This window comes from Pyrus communis, chromosome 4 (genome assembly GCF_963583255.1).
Source record: "Pyrus communis chromosome 4, drPyrComm1.1, whole genome shotgun sequence".
NCBI lineage: Eukaryota > Viridiplantae > Streptophyta > Magnoliopsida > Rosales > Rosaceae > Pyrus > Pyrus communis.
Window position 1 is genome coordinate 5,348,319 of NC_084806.1, and position 19,051 is coordinate 5,367,369.

At 38.4% G+C, this 19,051-nt stretch overlaps 3 protein-coding genes across 4 annotated transcripts; 2 read left to right on the top strand and 1 right to left on the bottom strand.

Moving 5' to 3' along the window:
* Positions 1–4,929: 4,929 nt before the first annotated feature.
* Positions 4,930–10,359, top strand: LOC137731498 (serine/threonine-protein kinase BLUS1-like). 2 transcript variants are annotated; one of them, XM_068470617.1, is made up of 20 exons: positions 4,931–5,157; positions 5,286–5,512; positions 5,625–5,879; positions 6,191–6,315; positions 6,452–6,496; positions 6,645–6,726; positions 7,015–7,083; positions 7,158–7,328; positions 7,426–7,491; positions 7,598–7,666; positions 7,799–7,893; positions 7,984–8,187; positions 8,627–8,676; positions 8,786–8,853; positions 9,126–9,224; positions 9,303–9,345; positions 9,458–9,507; positions 9,684–9,745; positions 9,823–9,874; positions 10,096–10,359. In XM_068470617.1, exons 2-20 carry the CDS (start codon positions 5,345–5,347, stop codon positions 10,132–10,134), a joined length of 1,812 nt encoding a protein of 603 aa, XP_068326718.1. In that variant the 5' UTR covers positions 4,931–5,157; positions 5,286–5,344; the 3' UTR covers positions 10,135–10,359. The 2 variants fall into 2 exon arrangements, 1 of the variants encoding a protein (XP_068326718.1); XR_011068273.1 differs by lacking the exon at positions 10,096–10,359 and having other exon boundaries at positions 4,930–5,157; positions 9,458–9,567.
* A 358-nt stretch (positions 10,360–10,717) lies between these two features.
* Positions 10,718–12,590, bottom strand: LOC137730436 (probable inactive poly [ADP-ribose] polymerase SRO2). The gene is made up of 4 exons (XM_068469425.1): positions 11,840–12,590; positions 11,475–11,719; positions 11,205–11,356; positions 10,718–11,090 (listed from the first exon to the last, which is right to left on the bottom strand). The coding sequence occupies exons 1-4, from the start codon at positions 12,325–12,327 to the stop codon at positions 10,989–10,991; spliced, it is 987 nt and encodes a 328-aa protein (XP_068325526.1). The 5' UTR covers positions 12,328–12,590; the 3' UTR covers positions 10,718–10,988.
* A 2,863-nt stretch (positions 12,591–15,453) lies between these two features.
* Positions 15,454–18,992, top strand: LOC137732546 (proline-rich receptor-like protein kinase PERK12). Its single transcript, XM_068471866.1, has 8 exons — positions 15,454–16,421; positions 16,625–17,056; positions 17,169–17,255; positions 17,508–17,578; positions 17,672–17,748; positions 17,853–18,000; positions 18,107–18,268; positions 18,361–18,992. Exons 1-8 carry the CDS (start codon positions 15,476–15,478, stop codon positions 18,661–18,663), a joined length of 2,226 nt encoding a protein of 741 aa, XP_068327967.1. The 5' UTR covers positions 15,454–15,475; the 3' UTR covers positions 18,664–18,992.
* The last annotated feature ends 59 nt before the right edge of the window (positions 18,993–19,051 follow it).

Genomic DNA, 19,051 nt, shown 5'->3' on the forward strand with positions numbered 1-19,051 from the left:
AATGCTTTTAATAATAAAAAAAAAAACAGTGCTTATTAAACTTTTATATAAATTGTTTTGAATATATTATATGACTAAAAATGATATAGTATTAATGTGATACAATAATGATCAAAAACAATAATGTAGGAGAAAAAAATTGTAATTTTGTAAAACATGTGGAGTATACTTGTCATTTGAAAATTTTATTAAATGAGCATTGATTATTTTCATATTACATAATAATTCAGTTTTTATTAAATCATAAGAAAAACTAGTGGTTCCTAATTACATGAGTCCGACAGAATAACATTTTCCCATCGATATATATGTATTTGGATTATATATATGCATGAATTATCAGTTTCTTCTGGAATTTCACTCCTAACTTATCTTAAAAGAAATTAATAGGGTGATGACTTACTATCCTTAGCACGTGATATTGCCTTAAATATTTATTTTGTGTAATATATATATATATATATATAATTGTTATTAGTATTTCACAAATCTCATTCTACACTTCACATAAGTGTATTTTTCTTTCTAATTATAGAAAGTTTGAAGTGCAAAATGAGATTTTTGAAGTGTCAATAACAATTTCCTATATATATATATATATATATATATATATATATGTTTGAAATTCTTATCCTTCTAGATGGATACTTGCTTATAATTATCTACTCCTCATCCCTTATGGATTAAGGTTTTTGAGCTTTCTGACTTTCTCTCTGGTCACGAGAGGAATTGGCAGGACAAGTCAAAACCCCACTTGTTCTCATCTTTAGCTTGTCAATCTTGTTTTGACAAACAATATATATATCATTTTTATAACTGCTCAATGCATCAACCACAAAGTAACGTCATCATAATTTACATGTGTTTATAAATAATTAGAGTACTTCTTATGTTGTCAATTAATTTTATGATGAAAAATTAATTTTGTTAAACTTGTATAATATATCCTCGCATTCTTACAAGTTGAAGAATTATAAACAGGATACCGAAGACTTGTTGTACCTAGCTAGTATGCGTGTCTGTCAAGTTGTCAACACTAAACAATATTGGAACAAGGAACAACTCACTAAGCACTTAATTAATGGTGTATTAACAGATAAAATATTTAAGTTTGAACCGACTGGGTCATTATTCCTTAATCCTTCATGTGTAGGAGACTTGCGACCCAGGCAACAAAAGTATAAAACCCCCTCCTCAAATTCGACTTTCTGGATTAGTTGATGCCCGTTTACTATTTCGTAGGTCGTACCAAGCACATACAGCGCACACAAACAAAACACAGAATGAGGATCATCTCCAAATCCTCTTTGTGAGGATTCACGATATCCTTTAATCGTGTTCGTTCGTCATAAATTGTGCGGTAATTTTTCGTCAAACTCTATTTGTATTTAATTTTAAATAATTTATAACCACATAATATACGATAAATGAACACAATTAAAGAATTTGAAGAGGACCCTCATTCCAAAACACAAACTTAGCCCACGTTATTGTCGCCCTTGGTTTGGCGCAGCAAAGCAGAATCCTACTGTCAACATTTTTTTTCTGCGAGGATGAAAAAAGAAGATTCGGATATCCATGGAAATTGAATTGACATTCCTCACACGTTTTCGTAGCAATATACGCCCACAAAAAGGGAAGAAATTAAATTGTTCATCTTGTTTCAACAAAAGCAAATGAATTAAGTAATTGCAAATTGTCCAGGAAAATTAGAAATAAGTTTGGCTATTTTTGACCTTAAAAATTACAAAATCTATGTGGCGCATAGGCCGAATAACTAATAAGTTAACTACATCTTTCGGTTGAATGCGGGGTGTGCCAACTGGTCGGCCGAGGAGTAAAATTTGTTGACGTTGCGTTGAGCACGTTGCTGACTTCTTTATCTTGCGACTGCGGCCGAGGAATGAACAAATCTCAGCCTTTGGATTCTCGAGCCTGAAGACAAGGCTGCTGGTTCTGCGAAGTTCATGAATCGTCGGCACCAAATTCGGTCACAGTGATTATATTCGTGAGAGTATAAGCACGTCGAATCGACATCATACTATATGGACACAAATATTCAAAGGTGATGTATGTCTTGATGGTAAATATGGTTCGGCTGTCAGAATGTCGAACTCTAAAACTCACTTATGAGTATCCAATCATAAAATCACTCGGCGTTCAATGCAGTAACTCGTAACACCTTCATTCACCGAGAAGGCTAATAAGATGATATCTGCCAATAAGGATTCGGAAACCTTTCTCGACTGAGACTTGGATAGGTAATCAGTTGGCCTCGACGCAATGCTGTTTATCCAAACTGAAGGTGCCTCGCGGTCGGCTAATTCTACGGCGACAATGTTGTTTATCCAAACTGAAGATGTTCATCGATTGCCTTCACAGTGTTGTTTATCCAAATTGAAGGTGTGTTGGCGAAAAAGAAAAATGAAAAATGAAAAATCTCAAGTTGTTTGAGAGCGTTGCGCAGGGCAATTGTGTGTTCAATTAGAGGGCCTTGATTGTTGCATGACGTCTTGTACTTATAGCACCAAATCCTTCTTGAGATCGAGTCCAAATCATACCTGGATTGGAACTTCTTGTTCTATTCCAACTCCACTTCAACCAATCCTACTCCTATTAGGACTTTGAACTCACCCCTTTTTGAGGCCGTATTCATTGCTGGTTGAGAATCCAAATTGCACTAGAACCCCTTATCGTATCAGGACTTCTTCGACCCCTTCGCTCATCTGAACTACTCCTTCTTGAGATAGGATTCGACCATCCTTGCTGAACGGCTCGGGACCACCAGGCAGCCCATAGTATACTGAAAAACTTTGAGTTGAACATAAATCCACACTCAGCCCAATAATATTATTTTGGGCCCGGGCCTAAACAGCTATATACCCAACTTCCATACAGAAAAATGTGTTACAAGAAATTAAATTATTAAGCTACTAAGCTTGGTTTCATACATCCATTAGGAGTTTATGAATTGTATATTGGTTTAGTGATATTCATTTTTTTAATTTTCAAACTTGAAAGAGTTTCTATAGTCGAATCTCTTAACTATTGTCCTCACCGGTAGTCCAACCGTATATCTAGTAATATATATATGTCAAATAAATTGCTAGACTAGAACATATTCCACACCCAGGGTTGGAGTCCATTCTTTTACAATTGGTCATAAAAAACTAATCACATTGCTGACCACATGTAAATTCATCACTATATGTGAGAGTCATATGTATAAGGGAGGTGATCTTTTTTTTTTTTTTTTTTAAAAAAGGACCAGCTGATGACTTCGCCATGACAATCACATCCTTTCAAGGACTAGGAAGACTCACAAAGACATTTCATTCTTTCTCTAGTCACTATCGTATGATTCACCGACGCTATAAATCAAACTCAGGACGTGCCGTGTGAAATCGGGTCTGATATTCATCCCTAGCCCCTAAGCTGCCGTGTAGTGATTAAGAATAATCAATTTTGTGCTCTAAATATCATTTTTCAATGACTTATGACTAGTGTTTTAAAAAACGGCCTAGGCGCTGGGCGGTGGTGACCCGATGTGTTTTCTTGCAAATCGGTTAGGCTTTAGGCGGGCTAGCGGTGCTAGGCAGTTTTTTTTTAATTAAAAAAAAAATCCTATCTATATTACTATATTTCCTTATTTTCCTCATATTTTGTATTTTATGTGGTTTTAATTTGTGAACTTATTGTACATGTGTCATTCTACAATACTCATCAGTATGGTTATATGGCATATATGCTTAATGTGCTCTTAAATTTTGGACTTGTTTGATACTCTTTTTGCATTTTATTATCTTATCCATGAATTTCATACAAGTATAATTTTTTGTAAGTGTCAATATGAACTTATTTACAAGATATACAAGAAATTTACTTAAATTCGCTTAGGCTGCTTAGGCGTCCGCCTAGATCTTGCCGTCTGACTAATGCCTAGCGTTTTTTAGAACCTTACTTATGACAGACGCCATCTAATCAGATTAATATTACTCAAACGTTAATTTCTTTATTTGAATCTTTTATGTGCAAATCGACATCTCCACATAAGAAGCACTTAAGACGGTTTGACCAAAACAGGCTATAAAATTGGGCTGGGTAAATGAAAGACAGGCCCAATATGACTTAATCATTTTGGGCCCAATAATCAAGAAATCGCAGGAGGCGGGAACGAAAGGCCTGAAGAAAACAATTACGCGCGCACTTGTCTAATCTAATTAATAGCTGGAGCCCCAATACTTGATCACTAAACACAGCATTTCTCCATTTTTGTTGACAATTTATTTATTGTTTTTCTTTCAGGTAATTTATTTATATATTGTTATGCAAACAATTTTTTTTCCATTAAAATAATTTATTTATTTGACAAAAAAAAAATACAATAATAAATTTATAAAGATATTTGAACAAGTCGCACATTAAAATTATCTGAAGGAAGTAAAAATCAACAATTAGTGAATTACTCTAATGATTAAGATATTCTATTGAACTCATTTTTTTCTGATTGAAACGCTAATTTCTCCTCTTAGCCGTACTTTCCTTGAAGAGAACATATATCATTATATATAAAAGAAATTTAAACTTAAATTGCACAGTAAACTTGTCATAATAATAGGAATTGAATATTCTCCTGAACTCCGGCTCAAGAACCCCTTAACCAACATACAAGGATTGGTGAATCATTATTTGTGTGTTGGTCAGGCTCTGAGCCCAAACTCAGGAGAGCATCCAATTCCATAATAATGCAGTACGGAACTCTCAAATCACAATTCACGAAAATAACACTTAAAATCTTTTAACTTGCAGGCGGTTAAATACTGAATTAGTGATAGTATATGTCGTAATCTACAATCTGAAAAAGGAAAAACCCTCCATTGGTAGTCTCTCTGACTCTGATTGATTTGAATATAAAATATCCTTCAGAAATATCTTTTGATTGCACCAAAGCAAGGTGAGTCACGGACAGGGCGAGTGAGGGCTTTGAGGAGGAAGCACAAAGGGACAAACCCTCACGGAGTTTCGAGTTTATTGGCGGATTCGTCGAAACAAGTCATTGGATTCATCTCTCTGCATATTTTAATCTCCCCCCCTTTTCTCCTTCTTCTTCTTCTTCCTCCTCTGTCACCTTGTTGCAGCCTTCCAGGGCTTCCTGCTGTAATCTTCAACTTCTGCATTTTTTCCACCATTTTAATCAATGAGTTTGCTTTATTATTGGGTTTAATTTGCAAATTAATTAGCTTTATCTTATATTTTTTTTATCTGTGTGATTTTTAATTTTGTAGGGAGCAAAAGCAGGAGGGGTTTTGATTGTTGATGACGTACTACTACAGTGAAAAAAGCCATGGAATTTTTACCCAAAAAGGACTTTCCGGTGAACCCAAAAGACTACAAACTGTACGAAGAAGTCGGTCAGGGCGTGAGCGCCACCGTCTACAGAGCTCTCTGCATCCCACTTAATCAAACCGTCGCTATCAAAGTCCTCGACCTTGAGAAATGCAGGAACGACTTGGTATTTTTCATTCCCCACTCCCTCTTCAACTTCCCTTTCCATTTTATGGTTTTTATCTTGCACACTTCCCCCAGTTCTGTTGTAAATTGCAATTTTCACCCTGCATCCACAGGACGCTATTCGGAGAGAAGTGCAGACCATGATCCTGCTTGACCATCCGAATCTGCTCAAGGCTCACTGCTCTTTCACTGCCGGCAGTAGCCTCTGGATCGTCACGCCTTACATGGCCTCTGGATCGTGTCTTCACATCATGAAATCTGCCCACCCTGATGGTTTTGAGCAGCCCGTTATCGCGACTTTGTTGTATGCGGTTCTCAAAGCCCTTGCTTATCTGCATTGCCATGGACACATTCATAGAGATGTTAAGGTACGTTAATAGCACTCAGCCTTGTATTTGTGTTATGAACTTATGGTGTTTTTTGGACTCTCCGTTTGGATTTAGCTTACTACTATTTGCATATCGGGGCAAAATGTTAAATACAAGTGTTGCTATATGCACATTTATGGCTAGCCATGAGTGGTTGTATTGGCACATAGTAGTTTACTAGATTTGATCATCCATATGTTTGATTGCATTTACTACAAGTCCATGTATGTATGTATGTATGTATATTTTCTCGACAAAGCCAACTTGACCAAATGTGTCTTATTAAAGCTTTTTAACCCTATTATTTACAGGCTGGTAATATACTGGTTGATACAAAAGGTGCAGTTAAGTTAGCAGACTTTGGAGTTTCAGCGAGCTTGTTCGACACTGGCCACAGACAACATGCAAGAAAAACGTTTGTTGGAACTCCTTGCTGGTGATGGCCTGGACCTTCTCTGTCTACATATCGTCTATCGACTATTGGGAACTATTTCAAAAATATATAATGTTTGAGTTGGTCTTCGAACTCCTTGCATTTCATATTTAACAGTGTGATCCCCTTTTTTTCACAGGATGGCTCCGGAAGTTATGCAGCAATTGCATGGATATGACTTTAAGTGAGTGGATGATTTGTTTACAGTTGGTCATGGAAGAGTACTTATTGATGTGTATATTTGATAATCTTGAATTTCATTTCTTTAAGCTTTCTCTAACTTTAACTTGTCGTTCAAATCCTCGTGGGGTCTGTTATTCGTATCCAAACAGAGCAGACATCTGGTCTTTTGGGATAACAGCACTGGAACTTGCTCATGGTCATGCTCCATTTTCCAAGTACCCACCAATGAAGGTAAATCTCATTACTCTTCGTAGTTAGATTGCATGGGACATGGAGCTATTGAATTTTTCGCAAAATTAAAATCAAACATTACAAAATTTTTACCGAGATTGCATTTGTGTGCATTCACATTTATTAAACACCTGTTTATGTTATTTTTATTTATGGTAATTGACATGGTCATGGTTATATTATTTATTCACGAAACATAGCTCAAAATAGTGCCTTTCTTTTCTTGAGGAAATCATTGTTTTTATTAACTTTTGGTATGTGGTATCCCTATTATTATTGCCTTTGTAGGTTTTGTTAATGACCTTGCAGAATGCTCCTCCTGGCCTTGACTATGAGAGGGACAAGAAATTTTCAAAGGTGTGACTCCAGTAATAATCTTTTATATGGTCACTATTTTTACAACCTGCTCTGAAATCAATTTTCACCTGTAGTCATTTAAAGAGATAGTTGCTGCCTGCTTAGTTAAGGATCCAAAGAAGCGTCCTACTGCGGAAAAGCTCTTGAATCACCGTTTCTTCAAACATGTGCATTCAAAGGAGCTTATAGCGGAGTCAATTCTTAATGGTCTTTCTCCCCTTGGAGATCGTTTTAGAATGTTGAAGGTTGGCATTCCATTTCAGACTTGTATGGCTTTCATAAAGTCCTACTATTCTGTAGTTTTTCTATATTGCATGTTTTGATGTGCCTTCTTTTTATCAGGAAAAAGAGGCTGAGTTCTTTGCACAAAGTGAGTCTTTTTATGGTGACAAAGACCATTTATCACAGGTAATGACTAATATTAATTTGCAACAGTTCTTTTACAAAAGTTCACAATGTTATGTTTCTTTTAAATTCAAATTTTATATATGATTTAAAAATTTCTTTATTCCAGCAAGAGTATATACGAGGGATCAGTGCATGGAATTTTGATGTAGATGATTTGAAAAGACAGGCTGCTATTGTGAGTAGGTCATTTCTAATATGTATATGTCTTTCTTTTTACTTTGCGGAACGGTCTGCAAGAGGCTAAGAGTTTTTTATTGCATAACTTAAGGTGATTCATGCTCAGATGAATACTATTTTCTGTGTTTAGATTCAAGATGATGATGGCATCACCATTGCTGAAAACCAAGACTGGAGCTGCAAACAGAATGGTGGATTTGGTAAATCAGCTGGTCTAACAGAAAGGTGTGTGGGGGAAGGCAAACGTAAATTGTTTAATTCTGCACAATCTATAATGTCTTGGGAAGTATTAATACTATGCTAAGTTGTATGCAGAGATCCCATTAATGCACATGTGGATAGTTTCAATTGTAGTAGATCGATATGGAAAGATTCTGGCCTTGGGGAAATTGAAGAAATTGCTGATTCATCACCATCAGTGCAAGGAAAAAAGAGTAGCTGTTTTGGCGCTGATTTGGAAAGAATAGTACCTTCCTCAAAAACCGATCATTCCCCTTCTGTCAGTGGTGATGAGGGCAGGCAAGTTCAGAACTCTGATTACTTTTAATATTTTTCTTGTTTCAAAGCAACCATAATTTTTCCACTTAGCAATACTTCCACTGCTTGGTTGTGTTTATGAAGCCTTTGCTTGATTACTTCTTCATGCACCTCAAGTGAATGTAAATTGTTTCAGATACATCTCAAGTCAATGTAACTTGTATCAAATGCTTGTACACGTAGGAAACATCACATGCTAAACTTCCTCCTAACACCCCCCACAAACCCCCCCCCCCCCCCCCCCCTCTTTTTTTTATTTTTTATATGGATGTTTGTTTCCTGCATTCATCATGTTGACTAGTTTAATGATTTGCAGTTTGATTACCCTTTTTGTTTTACCATGATATTGGAGAAAACTAGTTCAGTATCTGGATTTTGTTAACCGAGGGATTCCTCAAATCTACTTGTTGATCTTGAGCAGTGATCACTTGGAACATCATCAGAAGAGAGATGGTAGTTCTTCTTCATATGGTATTTATATTTCTCTATCTATATCATCGGTTCACATCCTTATTGAAATTGAATGTTTCTTTATCATAACATAAGAAAAATTCTTATCAATTTTATCTGGGGTTAACAGAGACGGCATCAGATGACCAAGGGTTGCAAGGGCGATTCAATAGCACGGTCCCATATTCCAGTCCTAAGGTATGCTGGCCTATAACATTTAGTGTAATAAGTTATCATGGAACATGAGTTATCTTTTAACAATCTACATGCAGATGATTCGGAAACACTGATGTTTTACTATGCATATGAAAACTTTTAACTTGCTTTCTATAAGTGTTTCTCAGTGTAAACCTTAAAACAATCGTCTTCTCTTCCTCTAAATTTTAAATTGATTGAATAATTGTTTGTTTTTGGGATATTTATGAACCACTGGCACTTATGCCGTAATTCTTATTGATGTTTCCCTTCAGGACACTCCAAACGGCATTATAATCTCTTCTGTAATTGGTACATCCGCTTCCATTATTCCTGCGCTCCATTATATTTTGCAGAAAAACGCCATGCAAAAGGTGCACATTGAAACCTTTTCTTTCACATACTTGAGAAATTATGTTTTGGTATTCTTACTATTATTGTAATTCTAACAGGAAGAAACAATGAGATTGATTGAAATTGTAGATCAAATCACTGGTGAGTGGTGATTCTCCTGTCATTTATCAGTAGTATTTTGAGATTTTTTATTTGTTTTTAAAATTGACTTTCTTATACGTTAATGTATTTTCTTTAATTTTCTCAATGACAGGAAATCATACAGAGATCACAGAGGCAGTAACCAGTGTCAAGAACTTGCAGGTATTGGATCTTTATGTGGCTTCTGAACCTGTGCATTATAGCTGACTGGTTAAAAACCCGGTACAGTGGTTTTCAAACTTCAGTTCGATACACAAATCAAACGAGGTCTAGTCTGCAGTTTGTATACTCCAGAGTCCAGACGTACTTATATTGATTATCTTGTTGTACTGTTGCAGATGTGTACGGCTTCTGCAAGAGAGAGAGTCTTAGAATCCCATGTGATTGGTATTCAACAAAGGTGCGCGAGATTTCTTCTATTATTTCCAAGAAGCATGCTCCATTCAATAATCTAATCGTGTTTGATAATCTTTTCAGAATTGACAAACTTGTCGAAGAGTTGCAGATACAGAAAACAAGGAATGTCAAGGTTTGTACCCATTACCGGACTTCCCCTGGTTGTTTACGCGCACCTTCTATTAATATGCTGTTCCAATACGGATGCCTTGATAGCAGATTTGAATTGGAGATAGGATGTAATGATGTATTCAGGTTGTTAGTTTTGGAAGAAAAAAAAAACTCTCTTTTCGATAGGTGTTTAAAACCCTAATCATTGTTTATATTGATCTTAGTTTTGTTTCTTTTACACAGCTGGAGAGGCGATTAAGTGCTTTGGGTGATAAGAAGTAGGAGTTGTCGGGCCTTCTTTCCATATTCAAGAGGATTTACATTTGTTCTTGTTAGGAAAACAAAACTTCACGTTGTATATCGGCGAGGGCATACATCATTGTAATTATAAGAACTCATTTGTAAACTAATCTTTGGTTCTACCTTAACCCGTTCGGCTTGTTTGAACAGTCAATAAATCTGGCCTTCTACTATGGAAATGAGATAAGTTATACAATTGCACATCAACTTTTTTAACTTTTTCAAATTTTGTACAATCTGGCCTTGTAAAAAAGAGTACAACCACCACTCTTATCTCACTAAGCAGTGTCAGCGGTACGAATCATAGAACGTCATTGTGCTTGATTTTATCTTCATTTTTTACTTCAATTCTTAATTGGTTTTTGCTTTCTACCCTCATCTCCTCTTTCTTCATGTGAAGGCAACCAATTTCTCATTTTATTTTTTTTATGCTTGCTGATCAAGCAATTGATTAATATTCTCAGCCGGCCAAGGGCGACGAAAGTCAAACACAAAAAAGGGCCGCTATAATTCAAAGTGGGTCACAACTTGCTACACTTCACATATCTGCCAATTCAAAGTCGGTCACTGCTACACATGAAGAAACAACCAGAAACCACCAATTTTGAGAACCAATCTGTATATTTTGATTTCGATTTTTCGTTACAGGGCAGAGTTTGATGCAATGAAGAAGGAAACCGGCTTGAATTTTGCTAATATTCGACATTTGGAAAAACAAAAAACCTGTGGGTGACTTGTCTATCTAAATCATCTCTAAATCTGTGTATCCAAAAATAAAGCCCTAAGGGTTGTTCAACAAAAAACTACACCAACAACGTCATGCATTTGCCCCGGCATCAGTCATGCCTCTTGACAGATTTGATCACTCCAATCAACAGCCTGTCACCGGCAATCTGCCTCACTCTCTGTATCAGCTGCGGGCGCGTTATCTTGTTCGCCTGTAAAATCCATCGAACACACATAAGCACAATGAATAACCGGAGAGTTCGAAATTAGGCGTCGCCATTCATGAAAATTAAACATGCTAAATAGAAAACTCCATAAAAACTTACTCTGAATTCGTTGTGACAAACAACGAGCAACTGCATTTTCGTCGGAGGCAAGAACTTTGAGAGAATGGACAGCAGAGCAGGGAAGCTCATCCATGGAGACGTGGGGGGTGGTCTCAAAGCACTCCGCTGCATTGTTGGAACACCTGAAATAACTGAACATACGAAACCAGAGTCAAATCTCATTTCGAAAACCCGAAATCTCCATCGAACAAATCAAAAGAAATAACAGAAACCAAATCATCAATTTGACTTTCGAATTGCGCTACTAACCATTTGGGAGAGTACTAGGAGCTTTGAAGCTGATCAAATAGCAAGGGTATATGTGAGAGTTCATGATAGCACTCCAAACAACATATCTTCTTGGATTGACCAAATTGTCCACTCCAGTGTCCACCTCCTTGGAGCTTGGTTGTGATTGCTTCGACCCCGGCACGACCATTTCCGCCTTCCCCAATATCACACGGCACAGCAAGATGTGCTTCAGCCCACTTTCATCAACAACCGACGACAATGCCCTACCCAAACGCTCAATACAACCCATCAATTCTTCGATAAAAATGAAGCGCTTCGATTTCAAAGATAGCAAATTTCTCAAAGATCAAACACAAACAAGAGGTAAAAATAAAAAAACTCACCCATCACATGTAAATTCGGCAGGAATCATATGAACACCGACACCGTACGACACTTCATTTGGAGCAGGCTCCCTGGACCGACTGAAGCCATGGATCAAAACATCACAAAGCTCCTCCTTCGATCCGCCGTACCAGCCGTACTTAACGTTGGCGTTCCCGCCGCATTTCCGAGCCACCGCCTGAATGAAAATCTTGAACGATTCGAACCTCGCCCTCCTCGTAGGATCGGAGCTCAAGTTCTTGTGCACCGCCACAATATTCGTGTCCCTCCCGGCCAAACCCATGCCCAAAACAAAGCTCTTCCTGATGATCTCGTGTTCGAAACTCTCGTCGTCCACCCGGACCATCCCGCTCCGGGTGAAAACCCCAAACCGACCCGAAACTGCGTCGTTCGAATCGCCCCCATCAGACCCAGAATCCAGAATTTCTTCGCCATTATCAATAGTCATCGAGATTTGGTCTTCGAATTCAAACTCATCGGTCGACATCGCTGCTAAACTTACGAATTAAGCGACCGGATCGGCGAGAAATTGAAAGAAAAATAACTACAAATAACTCTGAATACAAAATTTAAAAAAAAAATCCAGAAGCAAGAAACGGTTCGAAATCTGAGAATCCGGGACAAATGGATCAGGAAAGGTTTTATTTATCGGAGGCACTTCGGAGATTCGTGGCGGTTTAGAGTTTTAATTTACGGCGGAGTCACTGTGCGTAACTAGTCTCAGGCGGTGGGAACCTTTCGTGGCCTCTAGAAAATAGGATTTTGAATTGTATGGATTGTCTAATTTGCACAGCGGCAAATTAGATATGCCGCCCGGGAAGGGACCGTTTTGTGGACCGTTGATAGGGATATTTTAGGTATCTGCGGGTTTGGTGGGAGGGTGGTTTGGTAATTTCGGGAATTTAATGCCGGTCATGCGGGACGTGGGTTGTTTTTCATCCGTTTACTTTCGCAGCAAGTTTTCCTACTCAGATTTGGATTTGGTTTCCAATTTGCGTAAGGAAATATTTAATAAAATTTAATATAAATAAGAGTTTATAAATAAAATTTGGATTGGACCTTGAGTGGGTCCATGGTCCAATTGGGACGTGGGCTATAGAGAATTGTTCGTTTTTATCGCACGTGGGGGTACCCAAAAAAAAAAAAAGTGTTGTTTTGGTCACGTGACATGTCTTCATCTTTTCTTTAGTTCCAAGCAACAGAGGTTTCAAAATTGTATATGGTATTTTGTGCTATTTGAGGGAAAATAACTCCCTGAATAAATTGAATTTAAAATTCTTGTTGGTTTAAAAATCACTTAAGAAGTGTAGTGTGCTTGAGGCCATGCTGATAATCGTAGTAAGAAACACGTAAAGTATCAAATTATGAAGAAAATTACTTATTAATGGGTGATGTCGAATGTAGATTCTAAGAGATTTTCAACCTTCAAATTAGTGTTTGAGTGTTATGATGTGATGCACATTTAGATTGCTAAAGATAATCTCTCCCAAATTTGCCCATTGTTCTACAAGTTCTCTTTGGCAATATGGCGCTGGTTTTTATTTTGGCAATGTAACTTTGATTCGTAAGAACAGTCATATTACATTTTAGTGATGTGAGTTTTTTGGTTTCTCTTTGCTATTTTTGTCAAGTTTATTTTATCTTTTTTAAGTTGTTGCTTTTGCAATCCCTTTAATACTTATCATTGATGTTGCTATGCACATTCTTAAATTCTTACTATACTCTTGATTTGGTAATTGGTGTTTTTGAGACACGTAATAAGATACCCATTTGGGATCCCATAATTCGTGGATATTACCATTCAAAAGTACAATTTTTGTAGCAAATGGGTGGTGCTGTATACACCAAATTTATACAACAAATTATGTGACATATTTTACATCATAAATTCTTTTATTGCAATTATTAGTTGAATTTTAACTAGAATTAAAGTACATATTAAGTTGGGTTACCTAGTATTACGCATGCGGTCCAATATCTTAGTGGATAGGGTGTTGGTTTTCTACACATGTGCCCAGGTTCGAAACTTCTCTCTTTCTTAAATTATTATAATAGTTTCGAACCCTCCAATCTCTTCATCCCTCCTCCCTTTAATGATAATAAAAAAAATTCTATTAGTAGGGAGACATTATCTTTCCTCTCTTAGCGAAAAGAAGAAGAAAAAACACGATCTTTCCTCAAAAAAATCGATGAGCATTATTTATGCTTATTTTAGCTATACTTTCTGGAACTCGATTTTGATCTCAGTTTACTCTTGTAACTCAAAAATCATCATTTTATTCCCTAAAACTCAAAATCCATTCCACTTTAACTAGTGGACTCTCTCTCTTTCTTACTAAAACTCAAAAATGACCTCCTGAAACATTTATGGGACCCACAACCCAATAAGACTATGCCACATGTGTAAGTGGATTTGATTATAAATCTTCACTATGCGTTAACAGTCAACTTTTAAGAGAAAATATTAAGTTTAAAAGAAGAAATTAAAATTTTGGAATTTTTGGATGGATGTGCTTGAGTTGTAGAGATGAAAGAAATAAAAAAATAAAAATTGATTAGCCTAGTGCACCCAAACGAAACTTACCTAATGAAATCAACATAATTAAGGTGATGTGGAGCGAATTTTTAGTTTTATAGAGTCAGACGTCGACTTTTGAGTTTTAGGAGGCAAAATTGGGTTTCCCGGGGGTGGGGCAAATTGGAGTGGATTTTAAGCTTTATGGAATAAAATGACGACTTTTGAGTTAGAGGAAGAAAAATGAGATTGAAATCGAGTTTGAGTTAGAGGAACAAACACATTCACCACGACGCCGATTCCGATCCTGCTCGACCCGACTGGCACGACTTGGCGTGACACAAAAGCATTACCCACCATCCCGTTTAGGTTGGACGGTAACCCGACATACAAGGAGGAGCAGCAGCTCAGAAATAAGAGAGCGACAGTTGGGGTTTAACCAACCCAAAAAAACCACAAAATACACACATACAAAAAACACCTTAATAAGAAAAACCAAGAGAGAAATTTTCGGGATTGTTTTTTTTTACCTTTTTCAAATCATTTTTCTTTATTTTTAATTTGGTTGTTTTTGGTGGCATTAGGTGGTGGTGTGGGTGGTGTTGAATGCTTTTCAGTTCTCTCACAACCACCCTCTCGATCTGTATCCATCTCTGTATAATCTCTCTAATTCCGCTCTCTCTCTCTCTCTCGGAACGCAAACACAATTAATTTGTTTGAATTAGAGAGATAGGTTTTTATTTAATCGTACGTACGTGCATGGTTGCTTGCATGCAGACGGAGTTGAGGCCAATTGTACGTACGTGAAGTATGTACGTAGCTGCTACCGCATCCATGCAAACCTATCCAACGTAAAAGTTGCATTATTGCATGTACAGGTTCTTGTTGCTTTTTTCGTTTTTTGCGTGCTTCAAACCTTTGCCGCATTACATAGGATTATTGGGTTTATTATTATTATTATTTGTTTAGGCCTTTTTTTCCTCTGGTAAATATTGGATTTAATGAAAGGTTTAGTTAATTAATCTTGTGCTAAACTAATTATTACAGGGGAAATTGGGAAGGAGGAAACCTTGATAGAAAGAAAAAGGGAGAGAGGTTACGAATTAAAGGAAGGAGAATTATGTCGGACTCAAATGAGCATGAATCTCACCCTCCTGACCCTAATTCACCACCTCATCATGACTCACCAATCGCGGCAACGTTAAGTGACAGCAAGATCACCGCGCAGCCCCACGATAGTACCGAGGACAGCAAATCAACACCGTCTACGCCTTCCCCACCTCCGCCATCACAAGCGCCCCCTCCGAAATCAGAGTCTCCGCCTCCAAAATCAGACTCACCTGCCCCAAAGTCTTCACCATCCCCCAAACCTTCACCACCACCACCATCTCCGCCGCCATCATCACCTCCACCATCGTCACCACCTCCGTCTTCACCACCACCGTCATCATCGCCACCAAAGTCACCTCTTCCTCGTCGCTCACCACCACCTTCACCCTCTAAAGACAAAGGATCGCCATCTGGATCATCGTCGCCTTCTCCTCCAGCTTCTCCACCGCCACCTAGCGGTTCTTCCGATGAGAATGCTCCTCAACCATCATCCTCTGGCGGCAGTTCATCATCTAAATCACCACCAACTGATTCATCACAAGGCGGAGGCTCCTCTCAATCCTCACCTAGTGACTCTCAGTCGCCTCCAGCCTCTCCACCTCCAGGTACACCTTCAACCAACCCCACCACCCCATCTCCTCCTACAGTGCCTAGCCCTCCAGCGGTTCCAGGTTCAGGAACTACAACTCAGCCTCTCCCTCGCCCTGCTAATTCCATCCCCACCCTCTCCCCTCCCTCAACCAGAAGTCGGTCTGCAGCTTCAGACGACTCAGGGGGTAGTAGTAGCAGGCATACAGGCACTGTCATTGGCTTGACGTTAGCTGGAGTTTTCCTCATTGCCTTGGTAGCCCTCATTGTTGTGTTTGTAAGGAAGAGAAAGAAGCAGGCCCAACCATACCCCCCAAATTACATGCCTCCCACCCCTGGTCCCCCTGGCACTAACTTATCAACTCCAGGTAAAGATTGTCCGTTAATTGTGTACATTGTTGACTCATTTATACACCCTATTCTGTAATGACATTGTAAAGATAATATTATTTTGTAGTGGCTAATACCGCACTAGCTATACTCAGTTTTTCTTCTAGTGGTGGTCTAACATAAGGGTAATATAAAGTGTACGTAGAATGAGCTCAATAATTGTGCCTCGTATGTGATGCAGGTGCATATTATCATGCGCAGCAACAGAGTTCTGCAGCTTCTGGTCCAACAGAGAGCTTCTATTCGAGTGGACAGCCCGGACCTTCCCCGCAGAGTTCTGGAGATTCCGGTCTCATTGCTGCTAACAAGGTTCATTTCACCTACGAAGAGTTGATGGAGATAACGAATGGATTTTCACGTCAAAACGTTCTCGGTGAGGGTGGTTTCGGATGTGTGTACAAGGGCTGGATGCCGGACGGAAGAGTTGTGGCAGTCAAGCAGCTCAAGGCTGGTAGCGGACAGGGAGAGAAGGAATTTAGGGCTGAAGTTGAGATTATTAGTCGCGTGCATCATCGTTACTTGCTCTCTCTGGTGGGATATTGCATCTCTGAACAGCAAAGATTGCTTATCTATGAATTTGTTCCCAATAAAACTCTTGAGCACCATTTGCATGGTAGGTGATCCAGTCTAATTAACCTCATCTTTTGATGTTATTAGTTTTATTTCTCCCATATTCAGCTACTTGTTATGGTATTTCAAAATGTTGATTTGTTATCTAATTTCAGGTGCCGGAATGCCGGTGTTGGAATGGACCAAGAGACTCAAGATTGCTTTGGGGTCAGCAAAAGGCTTGGCATATTTACACGAAGACTGTACGTACCTATATGCATCTTTGTGACTTTATGTTATTAGATCCGATAATAGTCACTGACATTAGCGGTACATAATGGAGTGGGTAAAAGACGTATCAGTGGCTAATAATGCTATTAGCCACAGGTATGCATCTTTTACGCGCCTCATTAGCTGCTTGTAGGCCTTTTGCCCACTCCCTCAGTGGCTATTGTCAGCGCTTTCTGTCCAAATTATCTCACTTTGTCCATTTTCCTTGTACGATTTGTTTGAAGGCCATCCAAAAATCATTCACAGAGACATTAAATCGGCAAACATTCTGCTGGATGATGCCTTTGAAGCACAGGCATGTCTATACCTGTTCATTTCATGTTGTACTGATTTTGTTTTTATGACAGCGAGCCTCTAGTTTCTAAATCTTGAATTTCTTCAAACACAGGTTGCAGACTTTGGGCTTGCCAAACTTACAAACGACATGAATACTCACGTATCCACTCGGGTCATGGGAACATTCGGGTAAAACAGACCTTGTAAACTCGGGAACTATTGCCTGATGACCGCATTGCTCATCTGTGACACTTAAATTACAACCTTGGAACTTATGTTCGATTTGGTTTCAGGTACATGGCACCTGAGTATGCAAATAGCGGCAAATTGACAGACAGATCAGATGTATATTCGTTCGGAGTTGTGCTTCTAGAGCTTGTAACTGGGCGGAAACCTGTTGATCCAAGTCGACCTTTAGGGGATGAGAGTTTGGTTGAATGGGTATGAACACCTTTCGCTTTGCAAACATGTCAAAATGCAGCTCGTCACTGATTTAGCAATCCACTTTGTTTTCACATTCAATAAATTTCTGTCTAAAATTTTGCAGGCTCGTCCGCTTCTTATTCAAGCCCTTGAAACTGGAGATTTGAGTGAATTAGTAGATCTTCGGCTTGAGAAACATTATGTGGAGGGTGAAATGTTCAGAATGATCGAGGCTGCAGCTGCGTGCGTGCGTCATTCTGCTATAAAACGACCACGAATGGCGCAGGTGAATACTAATAAACAGAACAATGATGACAATTATTTGCGTATTGGACTTATTGTCACCACTACAGACTTACTGGATGATTTATTTTTCAGGTGGTAAGAGCATTGGACTGTGAAGGCGAATTATCTGATCTAACGAACGGAGTGAAAGTTGGGCAGAGTACTGCATATGACTCTGGCCAGTACAATGAAGACATTAATAGATTCAGAAGGATGGCATTAGGAAGCGGAGGCAGCTCAGAGATATCCAGTGCAGATTTCACTTCCAGAGAGGTATCAGGACCCCAAAGTTTATGGACTCGCCAGGATCCTTCAAGTGATGAATCAGATACTCGAGCTTTTACCACGCGTGGTGGTGAGCAGATAATCAGTAGAAATCAAGGCAGACGGTTCTGAATAGAAAGAGTGGCGAAATAATTGTGAATTGATTTCTGAATGTCCACACACTCGTCATCTTGACATTGTTAACTCATGGTACTCCACAGAGAGTTTGAGAGAGAGAGAGAGCGAAAGAAACAGGGAGACAGTAGACCACATTCGTTAAATTTATTGACTAAATCTGACATATTAGTGTAAATTAAGCTGCTGCTTGTTTTTTTTCTTCTCCATTTTTCCTTGATGAAGGTCGTTCCCTAGACGCATTACCAGCAGGGAAGAGCTTGTAAAGTTTACTCAAGGTACTTTTTTTAGTCATTAATACGAAGAATCTGTATTGATAATAGAGTTAGAGAAATAAGATTTCAATTAAATGTGCCTAATTTTTGTATTTACACACTTTTGGGAT

Excerpts from the sequence above, each read along its gene's own strand:
- LOC137732546 (XM_068471866.1), top strand. The coding sequence starts at position 15,476 with ATGTCGGACTCAAATGAGCATGAATCTCACCCTCCTGACCCTAATTCA. Across the intron at positions 17,749-17,852 it reads CGGGTCATGGGAACATTCGG|GTACATGGCACCTGAGTATG; the intron begins GTAAAACAGACC and ends ATTTGGTTTCAG. Across the intron at positions 18,269-18,360 it reads AACGACCACGAATGGCGCAG|GTGGTAAGAGCATTGGACTG; the intron begins GTGAATACTAAT and ends TTTATTTTTCAG.
- LOC137731498 (XM_068470617.1), top strand. The coding sequence starts at position 5,345 with ATGGAATTTTTACCCAAAAAGGACTTTCCGGTGAACCCAAAAGACTAC. Across the intron at positions 6,727-7,014 it reads CCAAGTACCCACCAATGAAG|GTTTTGTTAATGACCTTGCA; the intron begins GTAAATCTCATT and ends TTGCCTTTGTAG. Across the intron at positions 9,508-9,683 it reads CCAGTGTCAAGAACTTGCAG|ATGTGTACGGCTTCTGCAAG; the intron begins GTATTGGATCTT and ends GTACTGTTGCAG.
- LOC137730436 (XM_068469425.1), bottom strand. The coding sequence starts at position 12,327 with ATGTCGACCGATGAGTTTGAATTCGAAGACCAAATCTCGATGACTATT. Across the intron at positions 11,357-11,474 it reads TCCTAGTACTCTCCCAAATG|TTATTTCAGGTGTTCCAACA; the intron begins GTTAGTAGCGCA and ends TCGTATGTTCAG. Across the intron at positions 11,091-11,204 it reads TTTGTCACAACGAATTCAGA|GCGAACAAGATAACGCGCCC; the intron begins GTAAGTTTTTAT and ends TGGATTTTACAG.